Raw genomic sequence first — 20,376 nt, 5'->3', positions numbered from 1 at the left:
AAGTGAAGTGCGGGAGGTGTCGAGACATGTTATACATATTTCTATATGATTAAATCACCTCGCCAACGCCCGCTAATGGGGACAGATATAAGCTGGGATTTACCCGAGACTACTGTGTATTTACTGGACCGAACCACTGGATATAAACAATCATACAACAAAACATTAAAGTTCACATCGAATCTCAACCATCCTCGATATTCCAGGGGTTACTATCACTGTCGTAATAAAGGATATTTCAGGGGTTACTATCACTGTCGTAATATCTACCCTAGGACCATCCTCAAAATTCCAGGGGTTACTATCACTGTCGTAATATAGAGCTACCCTAGGACCATCCTCGATATTTCAGGGGTTATTATCACTGTCGTTAAATCCATCCCGGGATACTTCATACTGAAGGTTCTGTGTCCGACCATAAATGAGAATGTAGTTTGGTCATTTGATGTACTTGAAAATTATTGAATAACGGTACACTGTAGTTGACTTAGTGGTTATTAAATTGGGCGTCGCTGCCTCTATAATCTTCAAAGGAAGTCTCCGAAGACATGTAAATGGTGAACTGCCTTCAGGTTTGCTATCAAATACCCAGGGTTGAATATAAAAACGGTAATAGTAACCCCTGGAACATCCTCGATACTCCAGGGGCTTCGATCATTTACGGTCACTACACCTCTGGACTGTCATTGTAAAATTGGAGGCAGCTAAGTGGAAAACATTTGACCAATCACAGGCCAGCAAAGATTTCCTTTGAAGACTACAGAGATAGCGACGCCTAACATCAAAGCCATACAGTCAACCACGGTGTACCGTTATACGGCTCTTTTGATGTACATCAATCGACTAAGTTACCTGTTCTGTTGCCTCAAGTTTTACTATGAGATAGTCCAGGGGTGTAGATATCGTAAGTGATCGGAACCCCATGGAGTATCGAGGATGCCCCTTTAATATCGAGGCGGAATTTCAACATGGAGGTCACGTAAAATACATTAACATAATAAAGAATATTTACGATACACAGGTGAAAATATTACAATATTTAAATGGTCGTGAAGAATATCAAAACATTATATCAAAATGTTAAACATTAAATTGTTTATCAAAGTATAAAAATGTCACGATGCAACAAAACAGCAAAAAGGTTTACAATTTCAATAGATCGGCTGATTTCTGACAATTCAGATTCACTCAATATTACAACACAAAAAATCATTAAAATATCAAAACAACTGTCACATTTTTTCATTTTTATCATAATTGTAAAATTGCTATAGAAAGGCTAAGGTAAGAGAGAAAAATACTGTTTCATAAATGTGGATGTGAAGCCGAATAGGCAGAGATCTTATTGTATCCTCGGGATTATGAAATGTTGTAAAACCTTCGACAATCCTCAGGTTTTACAATATTTTGTAATCTTGAGGGAAGGAAAACCCTAATAAACATCAAAAAGTCTCTCCGCGGATTTTCTATGTAAAAAGATAATACCAGATAATTATGGAAAGTTCTATATTTTAATCTTTGGAAATTAAGCCGCTTACAGGTAAGACAGCTTTAAATCCTCACATCTGTCCGGTATTTACCTGCTCTTTAACACTGGAAGCAATTACGTAGAATACTGGAAACATTACGTAGAACACTGGAAGCAATTATGTAGAACACTGAAAGCAGTTACGTAGATTACTGGAAGCAGTTACGTAGAACACTGGAAACATTATGTAGAACACAACATTTTTAGTTGTCACAGGTTTACAAGGTAAACCGATCGCGAGACTTTGCAATCGGCTGAGGACAGCCGACTTTTGTATTGTCTGGTTAACCTCTCCATATCTTCAATGTGAAAAATGTGTTATGTTTGATATGGTAATATATTTAAGTATATTTGCAAATGAATAATAATCCAAAAGTAAAAATCTTCTTTAGGAATAAAATATTTGCAATAATGAGAGTGTTGTGTTGCAAAATAGTTTATGTTTTGTTGTGAAGTAAACAATGCGTTTGAATAACAATGCAAAGGACCTGAACTTCATGCAAAGGACCTGAACTTCATATTCGACTAAAAACAACTATTTCGTACCCCGGATATCATGGGTTAACACGCGTTTTAACGGGCTGGAAATGAACCAAAATGAAAAAAACCCACTTTTTTCATTACTAAGGCGAAAAAACATGTTGTTACAGTGCGGCAAAGTCTAAATATTCATCATAGAAATCAGTTGTATCTCAATTTCGGCTGATCAAATACAAGGAAAAGTCGGCTATATTACACGACGTTTCAACATACATTTACGTCAATCATGTATATTGTCATTGCAATAACTATATATTTTCTTCTCTCGCAAATGGTAACCATGAGAGGTGGTCGTTGTTTTGAACTATGTTTTAGTTTCCGGACACGAATGTGGCGACAGGAAAAGCAATATGGTAAGCATCCTTGGATGACGACGGATGGTTCACCTCCATTAATGGTAAACTGTAGTCGTGAACGTAAAAAACTACATATTTATGTAAGTATACCATAACTGTGACAATACCCGGTATACCTACCAAGTTAATGTATTTTCATCAATTTGTGCGCAAATATGCTATGCGACAGCGCGATAATGTGCCATGCAACAGTGTGTATGTCGCATGGCGCATTGTTACACTGTCGTATTGTCGTCATAGTGACAGTGCGACAAAACCTATATAATCATCATAGAAATCAGTAATATCTTACTTTCGGCTGATCAAATACAAGGGAAAGTCGGACATATTACATGACGTTTCATAATACATTTACGACAATCATTGCAATAATACGCCGATTCCGGGATACAAGGAACTCTTCTGGGTAGGAGGTAGAAAATGTTGATTCGGTCATGTGACAGCGAAAAATTCAGGGCACATTTTCCCGTCATTGCGGTGACACTTATAGGCAGAGAATATCAAAGTCCGAGAAAAGGTCACTGTCGGTAAAACTTGCTCGATAATGGAACTAAGATAAACTGTTATGTTTTGTTTTTCTTATTTGTTATTGATTTTTGAAAAAAAATACCCAGGTAAACTATGAAATATTTGTGAGTGACGTACAGATTGATTTCCAACTGTACGTACAGACGTACAAGATAAGTGTTTGATGCATACGTACGTAAGACAAATGTACACGATACTGTAACAAAAGATACTAAAAAGATACTAAGTTAAACGTACAAGATAATAATCTGTATGGACATGATAAATAAAACTATATATTGGTCCTAACACGCTGCCGTAAATAAAAGCATTATATGTGCTTTTATATTACTGTGTATATGACTTTAATACATTATGCTTCAATGTTTCCATTTGAATGTGTGCAATTGTGTTACAACGAAAGTTGTTTTGTATCAATACTTAGTCAACTATTTTAAAAAGTAAAACAATGAATTTACATGACTTTCTCTACAATTTTAATGCAAATCATTGAAGGCAAATACTGAAATAGAATACAAATCCAAATAATACATGCAATAAACTTTAAATTAATGGTTTCGAAGCAAAATATACTTTATAAAATATACCTTATTAAGAAGGTTTACACAAAACCACTTTAAATGACCAATTACAAAGAATATTGATATGAAATTGCAGACTGCCACATTTGAAATAGCCAAAGGTAAACCGTTGATATTTCGTTCCCACGCAATAATTATTTCGTTCCCACGAAATAATTATTTCGTTCGCACGCAATAATATTTCGTTCGCACGCAATAATATTTCGTTCGAACGCAATAGTATTTCGTTCCCACGCAATAGTATTTCGTTCCCACGCAATAATATTTCGTTCGAACGCAATAGTATTTCGTTCCCACGCAATAATATTTCGTTCGAACGCAATAGTATTTCGTTCCCACGCAATAGTATTTCGTTCCCACGCAATAATATTTCGTTCCCACGCAATAATATTTCGTTCCCACGCAATGATATTTCGTTCGAACGCAATAATTTTATTTATTTCATGTCCGCTCCCAGCCACCGTAATATTGTGATGCCTCGGCGACGAGTTACCGTCTATGTGGGTCCGTTTCGGCACCACTGGCCAAAAACAACAGAACGCTGCTTGACGATCAAAAACGGAACTATTTTATTTAACAATCGCACGCGTGAGGCCAGGGCCGCGGCCAAGTTCACAGGGTCACAGATGATAGTCACTTCAATATTGTCGCACTGTATCATGGCCCATTGTCATATGCATTGACGTTTCGAAATAAACACATCATATATACTGCTATTGCTTTAATCATGTACCACTTTCCCTCGCAAATGGTAACCACGTGAGATGGCCGTTTTTGGAGACTATGTATTTCAGTTTTCCGAGACCTCATTGACGACAAGAAGAGCGACATTCTAAGCTTGCTTGGATGTGGACTCATAGAAATCTCCAGGAATGGTAAACTGGAGTAGTGAAAAACTATCAAATGCATTTAGGTAGATATACCCAATATACCGGATAAGTTTAATGGCAAAGAAACTGTTTTAAATAATGAATTTTATCAAATTGTGCGACTATATCTCATGCGACAACTCGACAATGCGCCATGCGACAGTGTTTGTCGTATAGTGGATTGTCGCACTGCCGCATGGTATATTGTCGCCCGGTCGCATGGCATATTGTCGCACTGTAGCATGACCCATTGTTGTATTCATTGACGTTTCGAAATAAGCGCATCGTATATACTGCTATCGCCCTAATTATATACCTCTTTCCTTCGCAAATGGTAACCACGTGAGGTGGCATTTTTGGAGATTTATGTTTCAGTTTTCCGAGACCTCAGTTACGACAGGAAGAGCAACATTCTAAGCATGCTTGGATGTGGACTCATGGACAACCTTCAGGAACGGTAAATTGGAGTCGTAATAAACAGTCAAATGCATATAGATAGGTATATCCAGTATATCGGCTAAATTTAATGGTAATGAAACTGTTCTAAATAATACATTTTCATCAATTTGTGCGACAACACCTCATGCGACAACTCGACAATGCACCATGCGACAGTGGTTGTCGCATAGTGCATTGTCGCACTCTCGCATGGCATATTGTCGCACTGTATGATGACCCATTGTCGGATGCATTGACGTTTCGAAATAAACACTTCATGCATACTGCTATTGCTTTAATTATATACCTCTTTCCTTCGCAAATGGTAACCACGTGAGGTGGCCGTTTTTGGAGAGTATATGTTTCAGATTTCCTAGACCTTAGTGACGACAGGAGTTGTCAGAGATCCAAGTGATCGAAAGGAAGGGAAAGATGGTAAGCATCATTGGAAGTGGACTCATGCTTAACCTACATTCAGTAACATTCTTATTAGGTGGGGATTCAAAAATGTACAAATTGTGGGACTTGTCTGAAGGGAAGGATCAAAATAAAATGTCAATTCGACTATTCGACTATTTCCATGTATTTTTTTTTCTCTGAAACTAAGCATTGGGTAGCACTTATATTGCCTTAATTTTGTAGCATTTTTATTGGTGAGGATTTAGAATTGTACAAATGGTGGTGTCAAAAGTGTAATGTTTTTTGCTGTTGTGCCTTTATACTTGTATCACAAAGTTCGTGTTTCAGCTAAACATGACTTATGGCAGATACCATGTGAAAGATTTGATTTAAACATAGTTTATTTGTAAATTCATACACAAAAAGGATTGGGCACAAGTTCAAAAACTTATATTAAGCCCGCTCCAATTATTATCTATTATATACAACAACAAACGGATGACCTTAACTATATACAAATATATATACAGAGAGAGAGAGAGAGAGAGAGAGAGAGAGAGAGAGAGAGAGAGAGAGAGAGAGAGAGAGAGAGAGAGAGAGGAAAGAGCCTTATTAGCATATATATATATATATATATTTATGGTCCATCCCGGCTCAGGTGACAATCACCGGTGTTAAACTATTCCACTGTTCATGCCATTCAAACTAGCTAATGTCTATCACATGCCGTGCCTTCGATGTCTTTCTCATTTTCGTTCGCTGATCCTTCTATAAAATCTTGTCACAAACATATTTGTCACCCGAGCCGGGAAAGACCAGAATGATGTAATATATTAAAACAAACAAAGCAATATTCTAATTAAATCTATTAGTATCTTTAATAAACTGCTGGGAGGATTGGCAAATAGTTTCGTTATCTTGCTTGGATAAAATAGAATTACCGAATAGAAGTAGGTGCAGGTCTAACGGGATGAAATCATTTAGCTCACGAAATAATTTTAGGCGTTGATTAGTATAATTGTTGCATACGAAAAAGAAATAATGTGCATCTTCGATAGGATGTCCGCATTGACAGTGTTTGTAGTTAATTAAATTAGCTTGAAATAAGTCATTATTAAGAGTGCTGGATTTGTTTCTTAATCTGGCATGCAAAATGTTATGTTTTCTATCACCAATGAGAAAGTAAATGGGTATTTGAGTATCTCTAAAACTACGAAGAGAATGTTGAAATGCCGAATATGATACACTTTGTCGAGTTCCAAGGTCTAACTGGTTCCAAAGTTGGATTGTAGAGGGGAAAAAGGATGAATTTGTTAATTGTAAACGATAATTTGGTATAGAGAAATTATTGGCATTACGAAGGTTATATTGAGAATTTTCTGAGACTAAAGCTGGAAGAAGAGCTGTTAGGTAATTTGGTGCTAGATTGTTTTTTATTTTGTAAAAAAGCTGCAGTTTTCTTCTTGATCTTCTATTTGCGAGTGGTTCCAGTCCAGTTAATTTTATGGACTATTTTCCAAAAATTTCGAGGATTTGAATTTGAGTATCGATCTAAAATTCCATTAATATCAGCATAAAAATTTTTTTTGTTCTTTTCTTAACATTATTTACATGGTTACGTTGTTTCCGGAAGTTAAATAAATTTCTGTCAGTTCGGTTAGATTTATACAATTTCAATAGTCTATTTCGTTTGCGTATTTCTCGTCGTAAGTTTGAGTCAAACCAGGGTTTGTCTTTAGGTCTAATTGTCACAGTCCGAGTCGGTATACATTCCCCAGCTATCTCTAAGTATCGTTTTATAAAAAGTTCGCACATGTCGTCAGGAGAATTGGCAGTTGAAAATAAGTCTACCAAGTCCGTATCGTCTAATTTATTAATGAATAGGTCATAATTTGAGTCGTTATAACATCTTATTTTTCTTTCATATGTACTTCTAAAATTTGTCCCAACAGTCAATTCAAACATTGTCGCTTTATGGTCAGAAATGTCACTGTCTATGTCTATTACATCAGCGTAGCTAAAAGTGCACGTGTCCGACAGAATGATTAGGTCAAGTAAGGTCGAACTATGTCGTGTTACGTAGGTACTTATCTCATGGAATAAATGTTGTGTTGCCATTTTTGCATCTTTCTTACTGGCCATTAGGTTTGACTTGTGACTAAAGCTTTGGTCACTGTGCCACAACGATAATCCAGGCGGAATCTGTCATGGCAGTTCAATTTTCTGATTGGACGGTCTACTTTGCACAGTCAATTTCATCGCTTTTATCAACTGCGATGCATCTTTCGAAAAGCGTCCACATGAACTAGGGTGTACCGATTTAGGGCGGGATTACTTGTCTAGACGGAAAGAAAGAACATGGGTAATCCGTCTCCGTAATTATCTGCAACCTTTCCGTTTTATAGTTCATTTGGACACTTTAAGGGTAGTACTATGCTGTTGGGGACAATTGCATAGAATTTACTGTACTTTTGCTGTAGAACGTCTGTTCTTAAATTAGAAAATTAGAAAATTAAACCGCTATCATCTGGATTATCATTGTCACAGCGATAATCCTGTCTGGCTTTTTGATGGTTGTTTCATTTGATTGATGAACGGTTCTATGACAATCAGTCAATTTGATCGCTTTCGTCACTTAAAGCGGCGCATCACTCCAAAAACGTCAACAATAACTAGAGTGTACTGGTATAGTGCGGGATTACTTTTCTAGACGGAAAGAACGAACGTGAGTAATTTGTCCCCTTAATTATCGGCAACCTTTCCGACTTATTGTTCACGTGGACACTTTAAAGGTAGTGCTGTGCCGTTGCGGACAACTGCATTGAATTGACTGTGCGTTTGCTGTAGAACATTTTTTCTTCAATCAAAAAATGGAACTGTCGTCACAGAAAGCCCGCCTAGATTATCATTGAGGCACCTCTGCCCAAAGTCCACAAGTCAAGGCTGGTAAGTCTACATGAGTCGGCTTCCAGTGCTAAGTGAAGCGGAAAATTCAAGATGCATTCTAAAGTTTAAAAAATGATTCAATACACGAGAAAGTCATAGATGATGAACAGGAGTCATTTTGATGTTGGAATCATAATGAATATCTTTCAGTTAGCATCCATAGGCAATCGGACGACCGTCAGGATAGTGACTACCTTCAGATGAAGGACGTTCCTGGATAGTGACTAAAATTAAAATTGGTACTTTTCCAGGTAAAACAAATTATAACATGTGTTTGAGAATGAAAGTGTTGTGTATTTGTATGTTATTCCTGTACTTATTTTGAACAAATGAAAATAATTATATGATAAATACAAAAAAAAGTTTACAATTAGGTCTGGAATATTGGAAAGAGGAAGAATTGGTTTCGTAAAGTACATGTATTTGATTTTTAAAAAGTTTTTGATAAACAACTTTAACTAATAATAATAGACAATGGGATGGCTGGTTTTATTAATCATATCATGTATTTTCCACCATACTAATGATATCAATATTTCTCTCAGAGTGACAACCATCAGGATAGTGACAACCATAAAGATCGTGATACATCAGGATAGTGACAATAATCAGAATATTGACAACAATGGATAGCGACAACCGTCGGAATATGAAGATGACACCATGAGGATAGTGACAACGAATGGCAGCTCCAGCATCTTGACCTTTTTTAGTGACCCGGTTTGCTGTTGATTTGTCTTATTGGCTGTTAACTTCAAGAGAAGGATGGTTCAGTTTGGTAACTCCTGTTGGCAACCCCAATTGGTTAGCATTTAAGGATAGTAACATCATCATTATAGTGATACCAGATCATCAAGATAGTGACAATTTAACCATTATGAGTGTGACAACCAGCAGGATAGTGACATCCATCAGAATAGTGACAACCATCAGGATAGTGACAGCCATCAGGATAGTGACAACCATCAGGATAGGATAGTGACTCCCATCAGGATAGTGACACCCATCAGGATAGTGACAACCATCAGGATAGTGACAGCCATCAGGATAGTGACAACCATCAGGATAGGATAGTGACACCCATCAGGATAGTGACAGCCATCAGGATAGTGACAACCATCAGGATAGGATAGTGACACCCATCAGGATAGTGACAACCATCACGATTGTGATAACCACTTATATAGGATACCGAAAACCATCACGATAGCGACAACCATCAGGATAGGATAGTGACACCATCAGGATGGTGACAACCAGTGAGGATGACACAAATGAGAGAGGAAAATACTGTACTCCTTCTCGGTGAGGAGCAGTTCAATGACCCCGAGTTTCGCCTCAAACGCAACATAATTTCCATACTAAAATTGACTGTGACATGGATAAAGACATATATGGTAAGTGCTTGTATGACTACATGTATATATATTTTCAATTTTCTACAGCAATCGCAGGGGTACGGTAGGCAAGCCTGAGCACATCAAAACATAGTCCGCTAAACCTGCCTATTATTAGGCTTTTTTTTTTTTTTTAAATTGTGCCTAATATATATAAGGCAAAAAAAAATTAAAAAAGCCTAATAATATAGGCAGGTTTAGCGGACTAATCAAAACAGTAATAACGTAACAAGCCGCAATGAATATGTTTTTTTATCTTCACATCCTAATTGAAAGTATGAAATTAATAAAAATTCGTGTATAATAATTTTCATAACGATAATCGAAGTTTACAATTACGCAAACACAATCGGTGATGTTTTCCAATGTTTGCTTCGAACTATTTGTGAGCAGAGTGTGTATCCCTAAAACCAGACACAACGCCTTTTTAATTAATTCCTCCGCAGTACATTTTTGAATGTACCTATCTATTTGAATGTAACAAAATTAAAATTGATGTTATAAATAATTTTTTATATAAAAGAATGATTTCTACAAAAAAATGTGTCTTTTGGTTGAGGTTCCGAACAATATATGATGAAACTACCACGCTCTCTTCCATCGAGATTGGTAGCTCGAGTTGTTTCCCTTTACACGTCATTGCTTCTAGGCCTCACATAACGAATTTATTTTTAGCTACCTTTTAATTGTAATTTAACTAAGATCATTTTCAAACAAAAATACATGTAGTAATTATACAAGAGAAGGTGTAAATCGGTAATTAACATTGGTTGTATCTTGTTTTGAAAACATGGTACGACCGTCACACTGCTACAGTGCATCTATAGCACTTGTTGTTCGACTTGTTCACGCTTTGTTCTAGAAATAAACACGCAGTGTATTATTTGTAAAAATGTTTTATTACAGCAAATGAGTGTTATAAATTACCAAATTATGTACATTTTATTTGGCAAAAGTATCTGGCCATGCTTTATAAGTCATAAGTCGGCAGAGCAAAGTGGTACACATGCAGCAGCCATGTTGGTTTCCTAAAAACGAAACCAACATATAATCCGGAAATGGTAATGTTTATGTTATTTTTTCGAAAACATTCTTAAATAAAGTGAATATGAAGATATTGATATATTAGCTATTTTTTAATTTGATTTTTAAAAAAAAATTAATATATGAATATAGAAATGATTAATTAGGTAGCAGAAAACAGTAGATTTGGACAATCTATGAAATTAAGGCGCATGCCTTAGAAATATAGATATAGTCATTTAACTGTAAAAAATACCTGTACAAAAGTATATATATAATTAATCAGCACAACTTTTGCAATTACAATTTGATATTTTGACACAGATTTGGCCATATTCTGTGCTTATTCATGCATGTGAATACCATGGTAACAACAAAAAAATACCTGAAAAATTGCAAAATATCATGATTTTTAGCCCAAAATTGCAGAAAATTGTACTCAATTTTTTTCTTAAGACCTACCTTAAATTGAGCACTTCTATCACAATGGCAAAATAAGCCAATTTATTTCATAGGTCGATTAGGTGGATTTTTCAATATTTTTGCCTAAACCCGCGCCATGGATTTTCCTTCAAGTAAAGCTAGCATTTCCGGTCAAGACGCACTTCCGGAGGAGCCCAGAATTGTAATCTCTAACCCATTTTTGTTATGTTTATTTTTGAAAAAAATGAAACTTATATCAAACCCTCCATATTGGATGTACCAATTTCAGAATATATTTTATTTTTAATTGTTTATGCATGGCTCAAAACAGGGGCTCCCCACTTAATAAAAATATAGACCGTGGCCAGGCTGTTCTTCTCTGGTTTGCTACCTTAGTTTTAAGAAATGTCATTCAGATTCTAGATTTTAATAATTCTTTATTAAAAAATGGCTCTCAAATTCTAACCAGATTTATTGGTGTTGAAATCGATATTTCATAAATAAGAAATTTAAATCAACATGAAGTTCATTTCGTTTATTTCAGGAAAATAAGTTATTGTTCTTGGGTCAACGTTAAATATCATGAAATAAATAAATATCTTTTGTTTAACCCCATAATTCAGTATATACAACATTTATACTAAATTCAATATAAATGATAAATCAATTTCTTTATCCTTTTTTTAATCCCCCATTCACAGCATCTCTGTGTGGCCGGGCTTGGCACAATTTCAACGATACTAGTTCTAAAATGTACGTTGTTTTAACTTTCAGCTTCTATCTTGTGTGCGAGATTCACTCCCAACCCTTGCAACAACTCGGCGCCAGATAAGTTTTCGGAGCAGCGGAACTTCTGCAACTGTAACAGAACACGCCAGTGAGGATAGGTCTGGGGAGAGTTCCTCGTCACCACTCAGTGCTCCCGAGATGCAGACAACATACGGCACCTCCACCTCAGACGATCAAGATGTGAGTACCCTTCATAAATTGATTCTATGGGTGTGCTTCCTTACCTGTTTGCATTCTGACAGTGTTTTACCTGCCGTGTGTCTATTCTCTGTTACAGGAGTCAGACGGTCCTGTTGGCATCGAGAGCTATGGAGCGGTGAAGGCCCTGGAGAATTACCTTGTGGCCCTCACGAATCAGATGACAGCCCTGACCAGACAACAGGCGACCACCATCGTTTTATTGTGGGGTGGCTTTATTTCTCTGACCAGGAGTTCATTCACGTTCCCCTATTGTCACCGGACTAACTAGGGCCGAAGAAGATGATGGCCCCTGGAGTAGAGTCGACCAAACAATACTTCCTCTGTCAGAACGCGGGACCTGCACAGTGGCCAGACCGTAACCGTTACGTGATGACAGTCATCATACGCCTATGTTTTCAGTGAAAAAGCAGGAAGCATATTGTACCAGGCCAGGCCATTACATTTATCCCAGTGAAATATAAGATTTTATGGTGAAAATACAAGTTTCACTGGAGTGAAAATATCACTTGACTTTTCACTCGCTCTTGGCAAATCGGAATGCAGCGTTGATAAGGAAAATATCACTTTGGTGGTTACGTCATAAGTTTGTGCACAAAATGACGTAACATTTTTGTGTAGAGATATGACGTTGTGCTCACAAAAATACAACGTAATAAACAGAAGGACAAATAACTGTAAAATACAATGACGGAATAACCGTTGGCGGAACTAGTAGTGATAGTCTTCTGTAAATGGAAGCGAGAAAACAAATGTAATAAATATAATAATCCTTGTTTCTGGATGAATACCAGTAATATTTCAACGCATTAGGTGACAACAATGATATACTAAACCCCGGGTATCTGTAAACAATAAATAATGCTTATCGGTCATAGCCACCAGAAGGCTGAAATTGACACTCATACTTTATTTTATTTCCGATTTCTGTATTTTACAGGTTCAACAGAAGATCAAAGAGACAGGATGGAAGTGTGTTGGAACAAAGAGTACTGTTCGAGATTTCGGAGGAGAGCGGACAAGCTACTGTCCCGCCCCCGTTTGAACATGTTACCTCACCGGTCAGGGTACCCCAAAGCCAGCAACACCAGTTTGATTTTTCTACCAAAACCGCAGGCAAGTTACCAACACGAAGTTTATTCAGAAGTCCATATTGCCAACGAGCAACGCCACGCCAGTTATATCGACTTCGGTTGCCACAACCACCGTCTATGTGCCTGTTTCTGTTACCTCTGTTCCGACTCCAATACCAGATAGCCTTTGCGTCTGCACCTTCGATGACCGTTCTTCTCTTGTTACAGATGCCTAGTCCAGGTCAGCAGTTTGTTCCGACACCGATATAGCCTCAATAAAGCCCAGTCCAGGCAATTCCTCAAGCCAGCCTCCTCCTCTACGAAGTCCTGTCCAGGTCGTTACAGTCATCTCCTCTTCTACGAAGTTCTGCTCAGGTGGTTCCTCAAGGCACCATTCCATCACTGCGGTTTGTCCCGATTGCACCACAGGAATCCATATGTCGCGTCTACCTTCACCACGTTGTCCGTCGCCATCCATTCCAGGCCCATCCCGAAGCAGCAGGTCGCATTATAAATGTCATTCAGTCCCGCTAAAAATGACGTCACATTCACCGAAATGACGTCACTTTCACGATATCGAAATCGGTATGGCGGTGTCGTCTTTTTCTTGGCTCATGACAAAGGTATGTATTGTAAAGTAATTCTTTGATGGTTGTTTATTGTTTTTTTAGTATTTTCATTTTGTTTTTGTTTCATTGAATTTACTCACTGAATTGAATTACGGTTACTGTTTGCGAATGCGCTTATTCATTTCCCACGGCAGTAAAAAGGAGTACACTTTCATTGGGTTTAGTGAATGAATCTTTACCTCTGCATCAAAGAAGCGTCCCGCTTCGAGCGAAACCAAGTAGATAACTGGCGATTTGCTTTCGTTTTGAATGTCATAATGGTTGCAGGATAAACAGAATACACGACTAGTATCTTACAATACAAGTTTTATTTTGGTGCTCGACACGGAAAGACGAGATGACTCGGCAAAGCCTCGTCATCTCGGCTTTCCTAAGTCTCGCACCAAAATAAACATTGTATTGTAAGATATTAACCATTATTATTTCCTTTATTTCCTCCAATATTGAAGAGTTTACAGAAAACAATAAATAAATAAATACAGAAACATTCTAACTTACACACGTTACACACATATATACATATCTATCAATACAAGAAAATACAATTAGTAGAAAGGAAAATATATTCGACTACATTTCGCCATTATCTAATAGCGGAGAATGCTTATAATAATTAGCTACAAACATATGTAGATGAGACATCACAAATAATACATGCAGTTTGTAATAACAGATATATCAAAAGTCTATATTATATAAGGCTAGCACAAAAATATACATAATACAAAGACTCTGGAGTTCACAAGATTTAGTATACATATAACTTCAGTTGAAGTTAATACGATCAAATATTTGCCTAAAAAAAAATGAATGAAAAAATAAGGTCAGTTATGAATACCATTTTGTACGAACATTTTGTTAACAATAATAATTGAATTCAGTCTAAAGTCTTCCAGTTCATTTTGAGATAAATGGTAGTTAAATAGTCCACCAAGAAGAACATGCAGTAGATGATATTTTGACATTGAATTGAGATAAAAAACAAAATATATATCTTTCATAGTACTGAGAATACACCACAGTTGGTCTCACAGGTTCTCAGTGTGGCTACATTCAAGTACACTGTGCAATAATGAGATCATTATACATTAGACCACAAAAATGACACAAATATACATTTTCATTATCGCGCATTTCTACACATATTTTAACAATTCGTTTAATGCATGAACTATACTGTGGAAAATGTAAAGCAAGTTTCCATATTGCAGGATTTGGCTGACAAACCGACTACTGAGTCATTTCAAAAACAAAATTTAATGTATATTATACATATAAGATTCCACCATCGGTCTCTGTTCACCGAAGGGTTTAGTGTGTTCAACGTTATCATATTATTTTATTACTTTTCCTTCTTGTATATAGTTATATTGTGAATCCTTTATCATGTGTGACCGCGTGTGTTTTATATGAATCTTGATATAATCTATGTGAATCTTGATAAAAGGGCCAGACGATCTTAAAAAATTGACGATTTATTTTGTCTGCAAGTTTAGAATTACTTCCTTTCTCCACATTTGCATTATACATACATCAAGCCGAATATAATTGTGGAAAGATGTAAATTGATGTCGGTAGATAATATCAACACATTAATTACATTTATATACAGACTTCGGGAATGAAATAACACATTTTCTAAAACAAATTAAAAAACGAAAGTAAAATAATTTAAAGCTTCAATGTTATATGAAATGGTAGATAGTACTCTAACTGCACGAGCTATCACATGTGATACAATCGATATATTTTCTATACTGGAATTTTAAAATAAAAAAATGTGAAACCCAAATAAGTTTCATCCTGAAATAAGTCAATAAACTAAGCATTAAGCATATCGGGCTTGCAAACACTTTTTTTATAACTTGATGAGTTAAAAATAGTGACATCAATGCTTATATGAATTTACACGCCGTTCTCGGATTTTTGTCTTCAAAGAGGTAAAATTAATTTTTATTTGTTTTCATACTAAATCCGACTTTCTGATTGGCATACTCTTTTTCTTCATATACTATGAAGAAAAAACCCGAGAATGGCGCGAAATTCCGACGTTATCATGACGTCACAATTGAGAATATAAATTTTGTTTGCAATCTTTTATGAAAATCCGCTATGCGGATTCACACAGTTTGCAAACAAAATTTCTTTCTTTAAAATAGTGACATCAATGCTTAAATTGAAGAAAAAGAATCGGCAAGTCAGAAAATCGGATATAGTATGAAAAGAAAGGAAAAGTTAATTATTTTATATTGATCCATCTCAAAAAAATATTTTTATTGAATCAAATACAGGTTTTGTTAGCTATCATTACAAAATAGTAGATCTATTTCATTCATGTGAGCGGTGACAATGAGTATTACGTCATATATTTCGCCAAACAAAAAGTAGGATGGCGCAATAAAGAAAAATAAAAAAATGTGGTAGGCAGCAAATTGAATAATTGAATCAACGTCCTTCGTTAATTCTGCGTATTTGACAACAAGTTTATAGAAGTATTATTTGAAATTATTATACTAAAATGTTATAGATAAGTTATTCTAAAATGATATATATAAATTATACAAAAATGTTATATTTAAAATACTAAAATGTTATATTTATTATACTAAAATATTATGTATATCTATTTTACTACAATATATATTTAATATATTAAAATGTTGTATTTATTATACTAAATTACTATATGTTTTATTCTAAAATATTCATTATACTAAATATAATGTTCACAATACATAAAATAGCATATTCATTATTATCCTAAAATATTATATTTGTTATACTAAAATGTCATATTTATATATATACTAAAATAGTGTACTATACAAAGTATGACAGTTTTTATTTCGTCGCGAGATTAAGATGCGCATGATTGATTGTTTAAAATTAATCGAGACAATATTTTGATAAAAAAATATAAAATCATTTCATAAAAGAACGGATTTCCCTTATGTATTTCCAACAGATACTGCTTGGCGTAGAAATACAAGTAGTTCAAATATGGAGGCAAAAACGACAGAGTTGAGAGAGATAGGTTTTGTCACCACATATCTATTAATAATTACTGGTACAAGTAATATTTCATTTAGTACATAAAATAGTGATTTTTGTAGAAATTGGTGAGACATATCTGATTAATTTGATAAAATGTCAGATATTGCATAGCTTTTATGATCTTAAATATAATTTTGAAAACAAGCCAGAACATGTATGCCACATGGAATGATATCGGGATATGACACAACACACGTATCAATCAATAGAATGGAATATATTTCGAAATCAAGACAAAATAGCACACAAAATATCATTTGTATCTTTGATATGTTTTTTTTATACATTTTACAATCTCTAGTGTTGATTTCTGTACGACAAACATTTAAGGTTTTTATTATCCAAAATATATTTCTGATGGTAAGAGTCCTGTAGCAAATGTTCTAATCCACCTTAAAACTGATACAAAATACACCAGTATACTCATGTCAGTAGGCAAACTAAAGACTAATTGTGAGGCTTTGGCAAGAAAGAATATTTTCACATTTTGACAGGGTTATACTGCGGTTGCTAGGGAAAAGAAAACTCTCTTTTCATCTATGCAGGGAAAATACAGCTCGCACGCCCTAGGCAATGACATGACGTCATCAATACATACTGTAACCATTGCAGACGACGTCATTAGTTTTGACGCATTGCGATGTTCCTGTGATGACGCCCTTTCGAAAGAAGAAACTAATCTTTAACGATCAAGAAATGGGGACATCAGGTACATTAGTTTTAACGATGCATGCATGACAAACCAACATAAGAAGATACATATGAATTATACATTATTTTGTTAAAGTAGTGCCATATCGACTACTTTGCTGAGTTGAAATATTAATACACTGTCTTTTGATCTGTCAGCGATAAATTCGGGATAAAAGGGAATAGTTAGTGAAGTAGAACCTATCAAACACGTACATTCTAGTATAAGTCAGTGTTAATGTATACTACTTTAATTTTATCAACTTTCGAATCGGCACCAAGGCCACCCATTTGATAGTAGTAGCATAGTGTCTTAATATGACTCATACTTCAATGAATGACATTTAATCGCACGTGACAAAAAGTCGATTTACGGTAGTTTGAATTAAAATCAGAGATATCGGATATAATGTTAGTGATAGTAACCCATGGAGTATCGAGGAAGATATAGATGCAGCGCTAAATTTTAGAAGAAAAATGTATTCCGGTATTGTATCACCGAATTACAGTTATAATATCTGCGCTAAATGCATTACAAGTATTAGCCTCCCAAAAAGCTAAGTGGGCTATGCGGAAGCTTAACCATTTGATTGGACAGAATATGGAAATCAAACATTGATATGACGATATTGTTTTGCAATTTTAATTGTTCTGTTGAAAGCCATTTGTAAACTTGTGTTCGAGCGTTCTTGCTACACGACTATCCTGCAAGATGGCGTGAATTGCTTATGAAACTAAATGCATTTATTGTCATAGTATATGTATTATGAGAAATTGTTGGAAATTATTAAATGAATGATAACCTGCTGGAAATTCGGTTTTTCAGAATAGATATACCATGAATGCTTGTTCTCTACTAAAATCCCGATGGATGCAAACTCTACGTGACCATGATTTATCAGGAAGATGGCGCCGAAATCCCGGACTTATTCAGGTCTCTTTCCGTCATTCATTTTAATATTACTTCAACAGGCAATGCTTGTAACAGACCGAATAACTGTCTGATTCAAGCGTTCTTGTTACATAGCTATCCTGCAAGATGGCGTGATTTGCATACGATTCTAAGCCTCAAGCGGCGTAGCAAAAAGAAATACCATTACAGTGTATTGTAAATAGCTACAATGTGATGTAGTCGCCGCTGCACGGAAGTCTGAAGGTTCAGAGTTCGACTCACCATAATTTCTCTTTAGTTTTTTTTCCACTTTGACAAGCAATATTTTCTTTTTGGTTTTGTCATGTGAAAAAAATTTATCAAAATAGGGGAATATTTGTGATATAAAAACAAATGAAATTAAATACATAAATAAGTAAAAATCGAAAATGCAAAATTTCACTGAAAAACACCCACATTTAACGGGTAATACTTCCGTAACTTTACAATAAATGTTGTAAACATTGTGCCACATCAACCCTGATAGAAAAGAGTCAAACTCGATAAGTAGTAAAATAGTATCCACTATTTACTTTAACTTTCGCACATAATTATATACCGAATCATTTTATGTTAAAAATATACAATGCTGTAATGTCTGGCGTTTATACGTGACCAAAGAAGTAGACCATGCCATTCTACATGTATTTTGGACATGGGGTTATGTGACAGTTTATCTGTAGTGTATTTTTAGCTCGGGCATGATCTGTCGAAACGCTCCTCTGTCATTGATGATAATGTCACCTTTATCTATAGAAACAAAATAGTTTGAGTTGAGGTATTCTTTAAAATCGAATAGAGGGATTGTCCAGTAAGCATTAATAATAACTTTTGTTGTTGATGGTTAACTGAAAGCTGCTCTATACTTAACGAGATTTAACGAGATTATATCTCAACGCAATGCTATCAAAAATGAAGACCCATGTCCTAAAATCTATTACGGTATTATCCGCTTTATATGTAGCTGGGAATTCCTTATGACGTCATGACATGACATGACGTCAGTAAAAATGACGCCAAAATGGCGGGTACGCTGGGTTTTTGCAAATAATTATGACATTGAGTTTCTTTGAAATGTAGCTTGTTGTAGTTATATGATAAAACATATCTTATAGGAAGATTCTCATTTGGGACTTTTACGGACACTCAATTATAAGAAAAAATATTGTGCATGAAGTAACCTTTATAGTTAGGGTCATCTGCGAACTGTATATTATTCAGAAATTTCGATTTTTTCTGGTGTAAAATGATGAAGTTGATCAGTGGGTACAATTCTAACGTCTTATTTACAGCATAGCTGTGTCTTGACACTCTCTAATAAAACAAGCTTATTTAATTTACAATTTTTATTTAAACGTGGGAAAACGGAGATCGTGAAAACAGTTATGTATGCAGTATTCAGAATCAAATATTGAAAATCATTCTTATTTTCATTTCAACAAATTTTATTGACTTGTTGCAGTCAAAATATTATTTATCAGGCAAAGCTTATATAAATTATTTCCTTAGGTGAATATAAAGATACAATATTTTAAAATGAAATAATTATATAAAAACAAAACATAAAAGGTTACTAATTATCCTATATATACATGTTACATAAATAGGGGTCAAAGAAGTAATATCAACAGGATTTTCCAGATGACACGGGATCCTATCAAACGTAAGTCTGTAGAATACGAATTACTTCAAATGGTAAATATGGGACAAGGAAGTAATATTCCAACCATATGGACAAAAAATTGTCATTTTTTCGAGGCGATCTGCCCCTTTATCAAGACACACAAAACGATTACATAATTTGATACGAACAGTAATACGTGACAATGAATGTAGACAAATATTAAGCAGCACTACTATTGATTTGTCTAGTTTTATTGTCCCGTTTTAATGTCGTATGCTATTGTGTAATCGTGTTCGTTTTGTGTGTCTTGATAAAGGCGCAGATCGCCTCCGAAAATTTTACATTTTTTTGTCCACATGA

The 20,376-nt window shown here is 35.2% G+C and overlaps 1 protein-coding gene across 1 annotated transcript; it reads left to right on the top strand.

The window, feature by feature from the left end:
- The first annotated feature begins 9,450 nt into the window (after window positions 1-9,450).
- On the top strand, window positions 9,451-12,716 carry LOC138331395 (uncharacterized). Its single transcript, XM_069278984.1, has 3 exons — window positions 9,451-9,582; window positions 11,803-11,997; window positions 12,095-12,716. The coding sequence occupies exons 1-3, from the start codon at window positions 9,451-9,453 to the stop codon at window positions 12,284-12,286; spliced, it is 519 nt and encodes a 172-aa protein (XP_069135085.1). The 3' UTR covers window positions 12,287-12,716.
- The last annotated feature ends 7,660 nt before the right edge of the window (window positions 12,717-20,376 follow it).

Source organism: Argopecten irradians, chromosome 9 (genome assembly GCF_041381155.1).
Source record: "Argopecten irradians isolate NY chromosome 9, Ai_NY, whole genome shotgun sequence".
NCBI classification, from domain to species: Eukaryota; Metazoa; Mollusca; class Bivalvia; order Pectinida; family Pectinidae; genus Argopecten; species Argopecten irradians.
This window is presented reverse-complemented; position numbering and strand designations above follow the sequence as displayed.

Excerpts from the sequence above, each read along its gene's own strand:
- LOC138331395 (XM_069278984.1), top strand. The coding sequence starts at position 9,451 with ATGACACAAATGAGAGAGGAAAATACTGTACTCCTTCTCGGTGAGGAG. Across the intron at positions 9,583-11,802 it reads CATGGATAAAGACATATATG|CTTCTATCTTGTGTGCGAGA; the intron begins GTAAGTGCTTGT and ends TTTAACTTTCAG. Across the intron at positions 11,998-12,094 it reads CCACCTCAGACGATCAAGAT|GAGTCAGACGGTCCTGTTGG; the intron begins GTGAGTACCCTT and ends TCTCTGTTACAG.